This window comes from Mus caroli, chromosome 2 (assembly GCF_900094665.2).
Source record: "Mus caroli chromosome 2, CAROLI_EIJ_v1.1, whole genome shotgun sequence".
NCBI classification, from domain to species: Eukaryota; Metazoa; Chordata; class Mammalia; order Rodentia; family Muridae; genus Mus; species Mus caroli.
This window is the reverse complement of record NC_034571.1, coordinates 123,477,799-123,491,637: the sequence shown is the minus strand read 5'-3', so window position 1 is coordinate 123,491,637 and position 13,839 is coordinate 123,477,799. Positions and strand designations below refer to the sequence as shown.

General features: G+C 48.8%; 1 protein-coding gene across 1 annotated transcript in view; it reads left to right on the top strand.

Annotated features, from left to right (window-relative positions):
- Nucleotides 1-10,282: 10,282 nt before the first annotated feature.
- Slc4a11 (solute carrier family 4 member 11) overlaps nucleotides 10,283-13,839 on the top strand; it is a 13,390-nt gene continuing 9,833 nt past the window's right edge. Inside the window, exons 1-3 of the mRNA XM_021156219.2 lie at nucleotides 10,283-10,443; nucleotides 11,042-11,127; nucleotides 11,635-11,697. Coding sequence (XP_021011878.1) covers nucleotides 11,652-11,697 — 46 coding nt within the window. The 5' untranslated portion in view covers nucleotides 10,283-10,443; nucleotides 11,042-11,127; nucleotides 11,635-11,651. The remainder of the gene's footprint in view (nucleotides 10,444-11,041; nucleotides 11,128-11,634; nucleotides 11,698-13,839) is intronic.

Sequence of the window (13,839 nt, the reverse complement as noted above, 5' to 3'; positions counted from 1 at the left end):
AAAAAAAAAAAAAAAAAAAAAAAAAAAAAAAAAAAAAAAAAAAAAAAGAAAGAAAGAAAAGAAAAAAGAAAAGCTTGTGAAACTCAGGCCCATATGGTTCAGTCCCAGCTCCAAACTACAGTGGTGACAAGGCCCTCATGTTGAGCTCTAGTCCGGGAGTCCCTGACTTCGGGCTGGGGATCAACAGCATAGATCTTAAGTGCAATTGATTAATAAGCAATGAGTTATTATAGCTCCCTTTATCTTTACCAAGCTCTTTTTAAAAACTAAACTTTGAGCTAGCAGCCTTAGAAAAGGGAACAGGGGACCACAAGCTATGTTACTTTCTTTGGGGGGTGGGGGAGAACCACAGGCCAGTTCATTTCCTGCAGTTACTGTGAAGTTTTCAGTGGAAGCTCTGGATTAAGAGCTCGGCTGCTTTGGCCTGGCAGTCTGGCTGCTGCACAAAAAGAGTTTTTAAAGAGGGGTTGGGGCTGTGCTACGTGGTGAGCTTGGTTTCTGACCCTTGTCCATAGCCATGTGCTTTCACCAACCTGCCCCACTGCCCCCATTCCTCTCGTTCGTTAGAGGGAAAACCGATTACCTCAACTTGAATATGAAACTGTGGTTGAAGAAAAAGCAGAACGAACGTTCAGCAGTTTCTAAGCCAAGAGGGCAAGCTAGCTGAAGCCTCCATAGGTGCTCCCTAGCCTGCTCAGGAGTCTGGGTGGCAGCAACCACACACTGAGTTCTGAGGACTAGGAGAGGGATCTGCTTGCTCCTCTGCCGATCCCTACATCCGTACGACATGCAGGTCCCTTGACTTTGATGTGGGGTTTAACATCCACTTGATTCCTCTAGTCCAAGAGTGTGGTCTGAGGCTATCTCCAGCGGGGAAAGCCATGATAGTCTTAGCCTCTAATCTTAGAAGTGGGTATCAGGGACCCAGCAAGGATTTTAGGGATCAGCTCCCAGGATAGACAGAAGCCCTCCCGGCTTTCTCCCAGCTTTCCTGTTAGCAGCTTCAGTTCTTATCACAGAATGAGTGTGATAGTGGTGCGGTCACTGAAGTTATGGGCAGTTTTGTTTTCCTGCAGGATTTCCCTTTGTTGACTGGAGGGAGACTAGAAAGCAAACATTGCAAGCAAGTTAGCCCCAGCAAGGCTTCAGGCTCTCTGACCTGAGGCCTAGACACCAGCCCTTCAGGCTGTGATCAACAAAAATGTCCCTCCTAAATCCTGTTAGGATTTTGGAGAATTTTTGCACAGTAAAAAGCTCTGGCTTCTCAAAAGGGAAAAGTTCAATTCAAAGACTGTAAACTGTTAAGTATTCCAGCCATGCTGCTGACTAGTTGGATAGCTGTACCTCAAAAAGTAGGTGGGGAGTGGCTTTCCCATTGTCCCACACCGTCAAATACTAATGAAGAGCTCACTTACGTGCCAAAATTCACTTTTATACTAGTTTTTCAATGCTTTAATATTTGTAACTTAAATTTTAAAATTCATATTTACAAACACTACTATAACTTCAGTGAAACTGAATTGTGTGATTGAAACTTTTTGCTTATTATAGTATTTATTACACTACTTAATTCAGTAAATATATAAAAGTAGCCTTCAATTTATTTTTATATTATTTTACATGTTTTTATCTGCAGTTGTGTCTGTGAATTCCACTTGGAGATTAAGATGTAATGCTAAGGACCAATAAACTGTCACTCAGCAAGTACCTCTGTCTCTGCCTGTCTCCCAGTATCCCTGGTGTGGCTTTGAAGGGTGGAACCCTGGGTACTGGAGACTTTCTCAGTCTGGCTTTGATGTTCCTGGCTAGGACTGCTGAGGGAGGAGCCCTGGAGGCCCTCAGCACATCTTCAGAGGGTAAAATCACATCACACAGTCACCCGCCCTGGCTTACACACTTGACTCCTCAAGTGTGAGGAGCTGGAAACACAAAACTGACTGTCCTAAAGAAAAGCTACACACACACACACATACACACACACGCACACCGCACACAGACTCCTCTCTTCCAAGGCTCAGGGTGAGCTCACACCCCCATTCCCTCCACCTGTTTTTTTTTTCTTTTTGTTTGTTTGTTTGTTTGTTTGTTTGTTTGTTGTTGTTGTTCTAATAGGATGATGTCCTGTAGTCCAGGCTGGCCTTAAATTTCTATGTAACTGGGGCTGGAGAGATGGCTCAGGGGTTAAATGCACTGACTGCTCTTCCAGAGGTCCTGAGTTCAATTCCTAGCAACTGGATGTGAGGGTGATCTGGCTGTGATATCTCTCATCCCATTGATTACCAGTGTTGATTAGGCTGATCTGGCTGGCTAGGTGGGTGTCCCCTTCCTCCCTCACTGCTCCATGTGTGTCCCTCCCGAAGCAGCTTCCAGGACACTAGGTCTAAGAGGACAACCCTCCCAGAATAGAGGAGAACCAGTTTTCAGTCAAGAGTACAATGAGTAGCTATGCTCTCCTGCTAGAACATCAATCCCCAGCCACCACGTGGTGCCTCACAGCCATCTGTAATGGGATCCGACGCCCTCTTCTGGGGTGTCTGAAGACAGCTGCAGTGTGTACTCATATACGTAAAATAAATAAATCTTTTTCAAAAATTCTGCTGTGTAACAGAACTGGCCAAGAACTCCTGATCTGTTCTCCCAAGTAGAAGGTTAGTAGGTACAAGCCACCATGCTTACTCCCTACTCTGATGGCCTGGCAAGGCTCCCGTTGGCACAGTGCCTTCATGGGTTGGTCAACTCTTTACAAGCCCTGTGGGTTTGCCACCTCAGTGTAACTTTATAAATGTGGGCAACTAAGTCACCAGCAGGTAGAGTAACTGGCACAGAACGAGGGACACTGGCAGGCCTAGTTACATCTGGAAGTGAGTCTGAGTGGAGCCTCCAAAGTTGGCCCAAGTATTTACAGCACTAAAGGAAGAAAACAAATATGCAAATGGGTGTGAGGTTTGCACCACTCAGCTCCCATTTACCACGCATCCCCAACCCCAAAGCTGAGAGCAGGGAAAGGTCCATCTCCTAGAGGTCAGCTCTCCAAACAGCCTGGTTCGCCAGAGCGTGTGTGTCCTGTCCTTCCCATAGGGACCTGGGGCAAAGGGAAGGCCCTAGGGGCAGCTTTGGGAGATGGCTGGAAGAGGAGGAGTCTAAGGGCAGGCCTCCAAAAACAGCTCAGAGGGCGTGGGAGCTGAGATGCCACACTACATGGAATGGTTTGGGAGATGTGGAAAGGGGTAACCTTGTCCCCGCAGCAAGCCCTCTTACATCTTACAGACCACGAGCCCAAGTGCTTGTCTTTGCAGAAGACCCTAGGAGGCAGACTGGCAAAGACTTCCCAGGAAGGGTATGTGGGGAAGTGCCAGAGTGTTGGGGCTTGCTTCCCAGCCCCTCTATGGCTGATCTCCAGGAAGCCCCTGCAAGGCTCTCCATCAGCCAGATTCCTGATTGAGTTCCACAGTCAGTGCTGTCTGGAGTCTTTTCTAGTACATGTTCTAGGAAGGGTGGAGTTTTTTGTGTTTTGCTTTTCATTGTTAATGATTGTAATGATTTTTGACCTAGGAAAGAAAAACTTTAACAACATTCTAAAGCCAGGCATGGTGTGGCACAGACCTATAATCCAAGCAATTTGGTAGGAGGAGCAGGAATTTTAAGGTTAACCTTGGCTATGTAATTTGAGACCAGTCTGGGCTCCGAAAGCTTTTGTCTTTAAAATAGTCTGACAAGGTAGTTGGCTATCACAACTCACTAACAAAGTGTGTGTGCGCTCTGTTTTCTTTTTCTGCTTTTCGAGCAAGACAATGTAAAGTTGAGTGGGTAGGAGGGTAAGGGAAGATCTGGAAAGAGTTGGGGAATGGGAAAGAATATAATCAAAATATATTGTTTGAAATTCTCAGAAAATTAAGTCTTAGGGATTTATTTATTTTTAATCTATCAACTGGAGAAATGGCTGTTTCAGAACCTCAGTACGATCCCTAGGGAACAAAGAAGTTAGCCAGGTTACAGTAGTGCTTGCCTTCTTCCTGACACTAAGGAGGCAGAGGTAGGCAGATTTCTGGGAGTTCAAGACCAGCCTGGTTTATAGAGCTAGTTCCAGGACAGCTAGGGTTACACAGAGAAACCCTGTCTTCAAACAAACAAACAAACAAACAAACAAAAAATCTGAGGCTGAAGAAATGGCTTTTAAGCCACCTGGTGTCCTAGGGAGAGATGACTCTGGTTTAGAGCACTGGCTCCTCTTCCAGAGAACCCGGGTTTTATTCCCACCACCCACATAGTAGTTCACAACCATCTATGCCCCCAGTTCCAGGAGAACTATCCCACACCTCCTCTGGCCTCCACACACACCTGCCACACAAGTGGTGCACAGAGATATACATGAAGACAAAACACTCAAGCACATAAAAAGTAAATTTAAGTCTGGATATGGTAGCATGTTTATAATAGCAGCACTTGGAGATGGAACCAGATAAGGCCTCCGAGCTCACTGACCAGCCAGCCTAGCCAACTTGTCAAGTTCCAGATGATAAGAGACTGGAAGTGGGGGTGAGGAGTGTGAGGGGAGAGGGTGAAAGGGGTGAGAGGTGAATGACAGTGAGGAACTTGACAGAGGAAGGTTGTCCTCTGGTCTGCGCACACATGCATGCATATATACATGAATATACACATAGCAGAATACGCAGGCTTGGGATGCACCGTAGTAGGTAGGGTACTAGCCCAGCATGCAGGTAGCCCTAGGTCCCATTCGCAGTGCATAAACTAGGCACAGTGGCACACACTTTTTTTTTTTTTTCTTTTGGTTTTTTTGAGACGGTTTCTCTGTGTAGCCCTGGCTGTCCTGGAACTCACTCTGTAGACCAGGCTGTCCTCGAACTCAGAAATCTGCCTGCCTCTGCCTCCCAAGTGCTGGGATTAAAGGCATGCGCCACCACACCCGGCTTTAAGTTTTTTCTAACAGCATGGAGTTTTAAGCCAATGTGGGTTACGTGAGTCTTTGTCTCAAAACATAAATAGTAATGGCTATAGAGATGTCTCAGTGGTTAAGAGGACTTGTTAACAGCCATGGTGGCGCCCACCTTTAATCTCAGCACTTGGGAGGCAGAGGCAGACAGATTTCTGAGTTCGAAGACAACCTGTTCTACAAAGTGAGTTCCAGGACAGCCAGGGATATACAGAGAAACCCTGTCTCAAAAAAAAAAAAAAAAAAAAAAATTAGCCAGACACAAGCTGGGCGTGGTGGCACAAGCCTTTAATCCCAGCATTTGGGAGGCAGAGGTAGGTGGATTTCTAAGTTCGAAGACAACCTGTTCTACAAAGTGAGTTCCAGGACAGCCAGGGATATACAGAGAAACCCTGTCTCAAAAAAAAAAAAAAAAAAAAAAATTAGCCAGACATGGTGGCACAGTCTTTAATTCCAGCACTTGGGAGGCATGAATGAAAGTTTGAGGCCAGTCTCAGGTAAACAGCAAGTTCCAGCCTGGCCGGACTACATAGGCCCCGTGTTACTCAGAATAACTCNCCCCCCCCCCCAACACACACACACTGACCAAAGGCTGTGTGGTTTCTCTGTGCACCAGTGTACCGGGGAAGTCTATTTGACAATCTTCTTTTTCTCTTTAAAACATACTTATGTAGGAGGAGGCAGGGCTGCTGCTCTGGGTTGGTGATAGTAAAAAGCAGACCAACCAAAGAGCTATTTTGAAGGAGTTGTTGGTGACAAGACAAGACAATGACTGGCCAGATAGAGCCATGGGGATGACTTGGAGGTAAAAGTGGAAAAAGCCAAGATGGAAAAAAACCCAATGTTCTGAAACAATGCCAAAAATGTCTCATTCTCCAAAACTCTGAAGAAAAATAAATGTGTTTGTCAACAGATTATTCTCTTCCCCCCTGCAAGACCTCTGAATTGCTAAATTGATCAGCTTAAAGCAAAAAGTGCATGAGGCTCAAAGACTTTATTTCATATTAATGAGTATAAGTCTGCAAGAAAGAACTAAGCCGGCAGTTTTGAGCACGCATCTCCTTTACCACACAGCGACAGCTGAGTTTCATGTATCAGTAAAGAATTTGAAGTTTTTCCTCTCGTTTTTGTATCTTGAGAAATTACATCTCTGAAATTTCATGCCTGGGTGAATGTTCAAATAATAGAGAAATAAGGACAACGGGAAACAGGAAAGATGGATTGATAACGAAACTGCTTCCATCTGAGACTCAGTCTTCATGGAATTTTCTAGCTAAAAAGACTCATTTCTGGGAACAGGTCGGTTTGTAAGGTGCTTGCTGAGGACCTGGCTTCTATCTGGAGCATCCACGAAGAACACAAAAAGGTAATCTAGTGTTGACTGGGAAGTGGAGGCAGGGAGATCCTGACCAGCCAACCTAGCTTAGCTGGCGAACCCAGGTACCAAAGAGAGACAAGGTAGACAGTACTTGAGTTCAGCAGGCAAGGTGGCCTCTGGCCTCTGAGTTTGTCCATACAACTGCACAGCTACCTCCATCCCCCACAAACCTCCATTTTAACATCGTTTCTATTTATTTTAGTTTTTGTTGCATTGTTGTTTTAGTTTTGTGGTTTTGTTGTGTCTTGTTTTTAGGTTGGTTGGTTTTCTGAGACAGGTTCTCTCTATAAAGCCCCAGCTGTCCTGGAACTTGTTAGTAGATAAGGCTGGCCTCGAACCCCCAGAGATTTGCCTGCATCTGCCTCCCTAGTACTGCGATTAAAGGCCTGTGCCAACATGCCGGGCCCCACACTGTTTTTGAGACAAGATCTCGGGTATTTCAAGAGGATGTCAGACTTTCTGTGTAGATGAAGATGACCCTGAACTTGTTAATCCTCCTGACTCAGCCTCTGTCTGGGGTGCAGCTGGCAAGCCTGTACCTAAGAGGAAGAGGAGGTGTCACTGACTTGAAATACCACCAAGTAAAATGTGTGGGGGCCACAACTGTCTTATCTTTGTTTAGACTCTTTCCCTTAACAAGCCTTTTGGACATGAAAGCCAAACACGATTGAATATGCATACAGGGGGACACTGATGGGTGTTCAAAGCAGCACCAGTTTATTACATAGATTTTATTATATATGTAAGGTTGTATGTACCCTTGAAGCACAAGCATAAGGTCCTACTGTCAGGTGCTCAAATCTAGCCAGGGAGCTGGGACCAAGACAGCAGGAGAAAAGAATGAACTGCAGTATTCCCGTTCAAGAACCATGCGAGTCTGTCCAAGAAGGCAGGCATTTAACTTTAAGAGGTCTGAGGAATGAGAGGGCTTTGGGGCTGGAAGAGTGAGATGGGCTCGTGTCAAAGCTCCCAGGGTTACCAGGTGGAGGGTCAGTGACAGTCCCTGCAGGAGCATCCCCTGGAGCAGGAGGTCTAGGATAATGCCAGGGATAGGCTGCAGCCAGCTTGAACAGCATCTCCACTCCCACAGGTCACAGGTATGCTTCTCTTTGCTAAGTGGGAGGGAAGCTGCCAGAAAGGAAAAGTGGCTTGTGGAGTGATGGGGGCAGTCCTGGTTAGACCACCACATAGACATGCTGCAGGTGCAAATTCAAGCTCTGCTTATTCCTGGATTTGATGTGGATGCGGCAGGTGACTTTCTGGTGTGAAAGAGCTGGTGCCAGCCTCCTGGCACACCTCTATGGAGTTTATCTTTCCCCTTCACCTTTATGTGGGTTCCAGGAATTGACCACAGGTCACCTAGGTTTGCATGGTAAGTGCCTTTACCCACTGAGCCATCTTGAAGACCACCCCATTTTTTAAAAATTATTATTAAAGCTCTTTATTTTGGGAGGAGACACATGTCCCATGGGTAGAGAACAGCCTGTGAGAGTATGCTTCCCTCCTTCCACAGTGTGGGTCTCTGGTATAGAACTCAGGATGTTAGGATTGACGGCCTCTCCCTGCTGAGCCATCTTGTCAGCCCCTTCCCTTCTACATACACCATTTTAATTTTTTTTTTTTTTTGGTTTTTNGAGACAGGGTTTCTCTGTGTAGCCCTGGCTGTCCTGGAACTCACTTTGTAGACCAGGCTGGCCTCGAACTCAGAAATCTGCCTGCCTCTGCCTCCCGAGTGCTGGGATTAAAGGCGTGCGCCACCACGCCCGGCTCATACGCCATTTTAAAGGTGCTTAAAGTTTTGGGTGTTCTTTTAGATCAATTTATTTTTATATTATGTGTATGAGTGTTTTGTCTACTTATCACATCATATGTGCCTGTAGCGGTCAGAAGTATAGTTCAAGTGGTTCTGAGCCGACATGTGGGTGCTGAAAACTAAACCCCACATGAGCAGAAAGTGCTCTTGACCNCTGAGCAGTNTCTCTNCTCTTNTNTTTTNTTNTGGGTTTTTTTTTTTTTTTTTGGTTTTTGTTTTTTTTTTCCTTTTGGTTTTTCGAGACAGGGTATCTCTGTGTAGCCTTGGCTGTCCTGGAATTCACTTTGTAGACCAGGCTGGCCTTGAACTCAGAAATCCCCCTGCCTTCTGGGATTAAAGGCATGCGCCACCACACCTGGTTTACAGGAATTTGTGTGTGTGTGTGTGTTTGGTTGGTTTTGCTTTTGAGAAAAGGTCTCACAAAGTATCTCTGGCTAGCCTAGTACTTGCTCTGTAGATCTGGCTGGCTTCAAACTTGGAGAGATCTGCCTGCTTCTGTCCCCAGAGTGCTGGGATTAAAAGCATGTGCTGCCACATCTGCCTTGTTTTATTTCATTTTTTAATGAGTTACTAAACAGTTGCTTCTCACCCCAGATTCTAAAAGACATGGCAAGGGGTAGGCAGAGCTTAAAGGTACATGGAAAGTCATTAGACACTACCTGGAAGGGAAGGGGAAGTGTGTACATAGGTGGGGTCCCCTAGCCTGCCTGCTCATCTCATCACCCAGTGTAGCAAAGGCAGGAGAAGGGCTTCAGTGTCGGTTTTCCCTTTCAGCCTCTGGCCTGCATAGCACAGGACGGGTGGGAAAACGAAGGAAACCATTCCTTAAACACTGCCAAAAGGGCTGAAGGGAGAAAGGTCACTCTCCGGTCCTCTGAGACAGTGGTGCAGGAGTCTACAGACTGGGGTGGAGGTGGGAGTGGGTACTCCTGGCTCCTTTCTCCTCAATAAGGAGAGGTTGGGGAAATTGTTCCTTAAGTCTCCAAAGATTTTCTGGAACGGGAGGGGTTTGGACCAACCAAGTATTGGGGTGCTGCTAGGAAGCGATGCAAAAGACACAACATGAGAGACTGGGGTGGAAGAGGTATCCCGACCCTGAGTCAGCCATCCTGCAGGGCTCTTCAGCGTTCCTGAACCTCCACCCTGCAACTCCATGAGCCTGGATAGAGCTAGGAGTCTTTTTTTTTTGGAGGGGGTGGGGGGTGGGGATGTTCGAGACAGAGTTTCTCTGTGTAGCCCTGGCTGTCCTGGAACTCACTCTGTAGACCAGGCTGGCCTCAAACTCAAAAAATCCACCTGCCTCTGCCTCCCAAGTGCTGGGATTAAAGGCGTGCGTCACAACTGCCCGGTTTAGGGCTAGGATTCTAAGGAGAAGATACTAAGAGGAGTTCCTAAGAGCTAAGTGAACAACATGGCATGTAGCCTCCTCCCAGGGCCTGCTTACCCCAACAAAGGCAGCATGCGGCTATCCCTGAGTCATCACGGTTCTTAGAGATGGGAGGGATCCTGGAATAACGAGCGCGCGTCTGTGTGTGTGTGTGTGTGTGTGTGTGTAGGGGAGACTTCAGGACCCTCCGTACCTTCAATCCAAATGCCAACTTGGCTCACCATGCCTATTTATATGCAAATCCCCGCAACACTTCAAATGCCTTTCAAGCTCACCTATCCCCTAACACGGTTGAGCAACAGTGGAGGGAACTGCTGTGGAAGCTATCACGGAGTGGGAAGGAGTGGCTGGAGAATAGTACTTTACTTAAGTGTGTGCCCCAGGGACAATAGGAGGTTCAAGGTCTGTAGAATCACTGGGAAGCCACCGAAGGTTGGGTTGGGGTTAAGGAAAGAGGTGCTCAACGCACTTATCAGAACTCACCGCAAGCCGCTCTCCAGAGACCCGGCCACTTCCTAACCTGGGAGAGGGATGCGGAACCCAGAGCGGGCGCCAGCGGGTGAACACGCGGGAGTGTGGGCGGCTTAGGGCGCTAGCCCACGGGCAAGTGCAGAAAGCGGCGTAGGCCGGGGTTGGGGACCGCCCTGGCGGTCGGGGGCGTGGCGAGGGCAAAGGGGCGCGGCAAGGGAGGGTTGGGGGCGATTCGGCAGCCCGAGGGTGTGGCTGTCAGTGGCGTTCAGCTAAGGTGGGGGCGGAGTTCCTCCAAGCTTTTAAAGCAGGCGCGCCCCTTCCCTCCAGGCTCCAGTGAGTGTCCCTGCACTGTTCCGAAACTTCGTAGTCCCTCCCAGGCCGGCACCCCACGACTCTGAGGCCTGCGCACGCGAGCCGCCGAGGATCCAGAACAGACCTCGCGGGTGAGGGCGCAACTTTGGCTGGAAGTAGCCTCACCCCGCACGGTTAGGAGCGCGGCGCGGCTCGCAGGAGTGTCGCCGGCTCCAGCTGCGAGCCGGCCCAGAACCACGGAGAAGCCCGGGCCATGGCCACGCCAGGCGTGTATGCCAGCGCCGGCCTCTCAGGCCTGGGTGGGCGAGAGGCTGTGCGGGCTTTGCGCCTCCGGAGGGGTTCGACCAAAAGAGTTCCGAATGTCAGGGCGCGCGCGCGCGCGCGCAGCTTGGGGCAGCCTGGGACACCGTGGGCATCCTGTCCGTGTTTGTTCTGCGTTCACGGTCTTGACACACACACCCTCAGCAATTGAACGAAAGATGTAACGTAGCCGGCGGAGGGGAGGGTTGGGAGCTCCGAAATGGGCAGGGTGGCGCTTCGTTGTCCTCAGCACCGGATTGCGTTCCGCCGCCTAGAGTTACGATTCATCAGAGCTGGGTGTATCCGGCCACTCACCTGCACGTGGGTGTGGTCTGTTTTCCTTAGCTACCGCCCCAAGTGCCTCCAAGTCCTGCCCATCTACTCACTCTCAGTGGCTGCAAATATGGACTACATCTTTTTCTCGTACAGGCCCATCCTCCCGTGCGTCCTTCTTGGCACAAACATCTCGGATAGTACACCCTCTCTGCCCCTTCTTTCCGGCATCGCAGGACACGGTACAACCCTGGGATAGAGGCAGTTGCTGGGTCGGTCCCCTGGGTGACCCCTAGGCCATTGAAGAGATCGGAAGAACTGCGTCTGAGATGGGCATGTGTGGCCCTTGGCAACCAGGGCAGATCTAAGGAGAGGCTCACCCCCACCTCAAAGTACTGGTCGAGGCTGGGCTGGATCCAGGGAGGAGGCGATTTCCAGTTGTCTTCCTCCAGAGCTGGATGGGGCTCAGTCAGAGAAGCCATGACCTGAGGAAGTATTCTTCGCTTCCCTTGCACGCATAGGAAGTCCATAGTAGACGGACTAAGGGATTTAATACCTTAGAATAAGGATGGTCTTCCCAGACACTGCAGGCTCCCCTACATAGTACTCTGACACCCACCACCATCACCTCTCGAAGTGGGCTTGCATGTGTTCCTAGGAAGGATGAGGAATCATCAGGCATGGGGTGAACTAAGGCTGTCCAGGGCTGGTCCACAGGTTTGGTGACTATTCTTTGGCTTCTTTTGTAGAAAACTGTCCTTGGGCCATGTCACAGAATGAACACTGTCAGGACTCTGGTGAATACTTCTCAGGTGTGTATCTAGAAAATCTGGGGAACTCAGCCTGTGTACCCACCAATGAATGCCAGGCAGAGCCACTTGTCCATAGCCCAGTGCTGGGGTGGTTAGCTCCCACCTGTCCGAAGGCTATGTGGCTTGCTGAGTAGGCAGCTGATGAGACTGGCTAAAGGCAAGCAACAAGAGGTGCGGAGGTTTTGGGAGGGCAGCTGGCTACCGGTACCGCTTACAGTTTTCTCCTGTGGCTCAGTATTCCCGGGCCCTTCATATCTGGCCAGCTTAGGCTATATGCTATACTATGCCTTGTCCTGTTGGGCCTCATGTGGTCCTGGAGAGAGAGGCTGCAGTTGTCCCTGCTTCAACTGGCTAGCTCCTTCTCTGCATTTGGCTCCATGCTGCTTATCTGTCTACCCTTTGTTTCTTTGTTTTGTCTCATTTGATTTTGTTTGAGAAAAAGAAAAAAAAAATCCTCATGTAGCCTGGGCTGGCCTAAAACTCCCCATGCAGCCAAATAAGAACTTGAATTTCCGATTATATCCAAATATTAAGATTACAAGCTTGTGCCACCAAACCAGGTTTACAGGGTACTGGGGCGTGAACTCTGGGTTTCATGCAGGTTAGGCACATATTCTACACACCGAGCTGCATCCCTAGCCTTCCCATGTTGTTTAGTAGCATGCATTTCGGCATCACGGATGTGTTTTTACCCAGATCCCCTGGGTGGAAGGGCTCTTTGGGTCAGGCTGGAAGCTGGCAGGTTATATTTATGTCTGTGCTACTTGGAATGGCATGGCAGGAGACCTAAGAGGTCTGAGAGCCAAGGTTAAGAAAAGGAAGAGAATGATGCATCAGGCTAGGAGTGGCAGCAGAAGCCAGACTGAGCCTGGCTGCTGCAGGAGCCACGTGGATTTACTTAATTTTAGCAGGGTGTCAGGCGTGGTGGCGCACGCCTTTAATCCCAGCACTTGGGAGGCAGAGAGGCAGGCGGATTTCTGAGTTCAAGGCCAGTCTGGTCTACAGAGTGAGTTCCAGGACAGCCAGGGCTATACAGAGAAACCCTGTCTCAAAAAACCAAAAAACAAACAAAAAATAATTTCGGCAGGATCTCACGTAGCCTAGGCTAGCTTCTCCATCACTATGTAGCTAAGGATAGCGTTGAGCATCTGAACCTCTTGCCTACTCAACAAGCCAGTGCTACCTGGATCCCCTCCCAGCTCAAGTCGTTTTAAATAAGGTAGGCCCACATTAAGGAGGATGGTTGCCATGGCCTCCACAATAGAGGCAGGGGGGAATTCTTTTGGCTCAATGATTCTCCAGGCCTGCGGGTGGGGTGATCACCAGGTCACCTCAGGATTTCTAGGTACAAGGCCTGGGATATTCAGAGGAAGCTAAAGGGCAGGGATGGAAATGAGTCAGGGTGAGTCACTGTCTGGCAGGTGTGGGCATGCCACTGACTTGTCCCTGTCCCTGTGCAGGTGTGTGCCAGCCATTAGTGGGGTCTGGATTACAACGGCCTCTTTCCTAAAAGTGCCCACAGATGTGGAGCTATATGGCAGTCTGAAAGAGGTTCTGACTATGCTGGGAAAGAGAACTCTCAATGAGCCCGATGATAACCCTGGAGGGAGAGACGGTCTCTCCTGGCTTACAGGACAAGAGTGGGCATGTCTATGGCCCTAGCTGTCTAGCCTAAGGAGAGATGGAGACAATCTAACTGACCAGAGGCACCAAGGCCTAAGGAAGGAATAAGAGGCTGGCCCCGGCTGTGATTTTTTTTCCAGGGCTACAGGGAAAGGGGGGATTTTCATGTTCTATAGAACCCTTCCTGCTGCATCTTGGAAAGGGAGAGCACAATGGAAGCCGACTCAGGAAGCCTTCCATCTTCCAGCTGGTTCACAGGCTTTCTTGCCTCCTGGGTCTTACTCAACTGCTAAGCTGAGTCTCAGCCTTGATGCTCTGCCCTCAGTCTTACCTGCCCTCCCTGGGAGGAGGGCTCTAAGCCCTGCACCAATGAGGCAAGGGAGGTGGGGGTGGTTGGGATCTGCTGTAGCTTTACATCCTTGGGGTTCCCAGCCAGAGAAAAAAGCAGCCCTTTTTTTTTAATTTTATGTTTGTTTGTATATATATATATATATATATATATATATATATATATATATA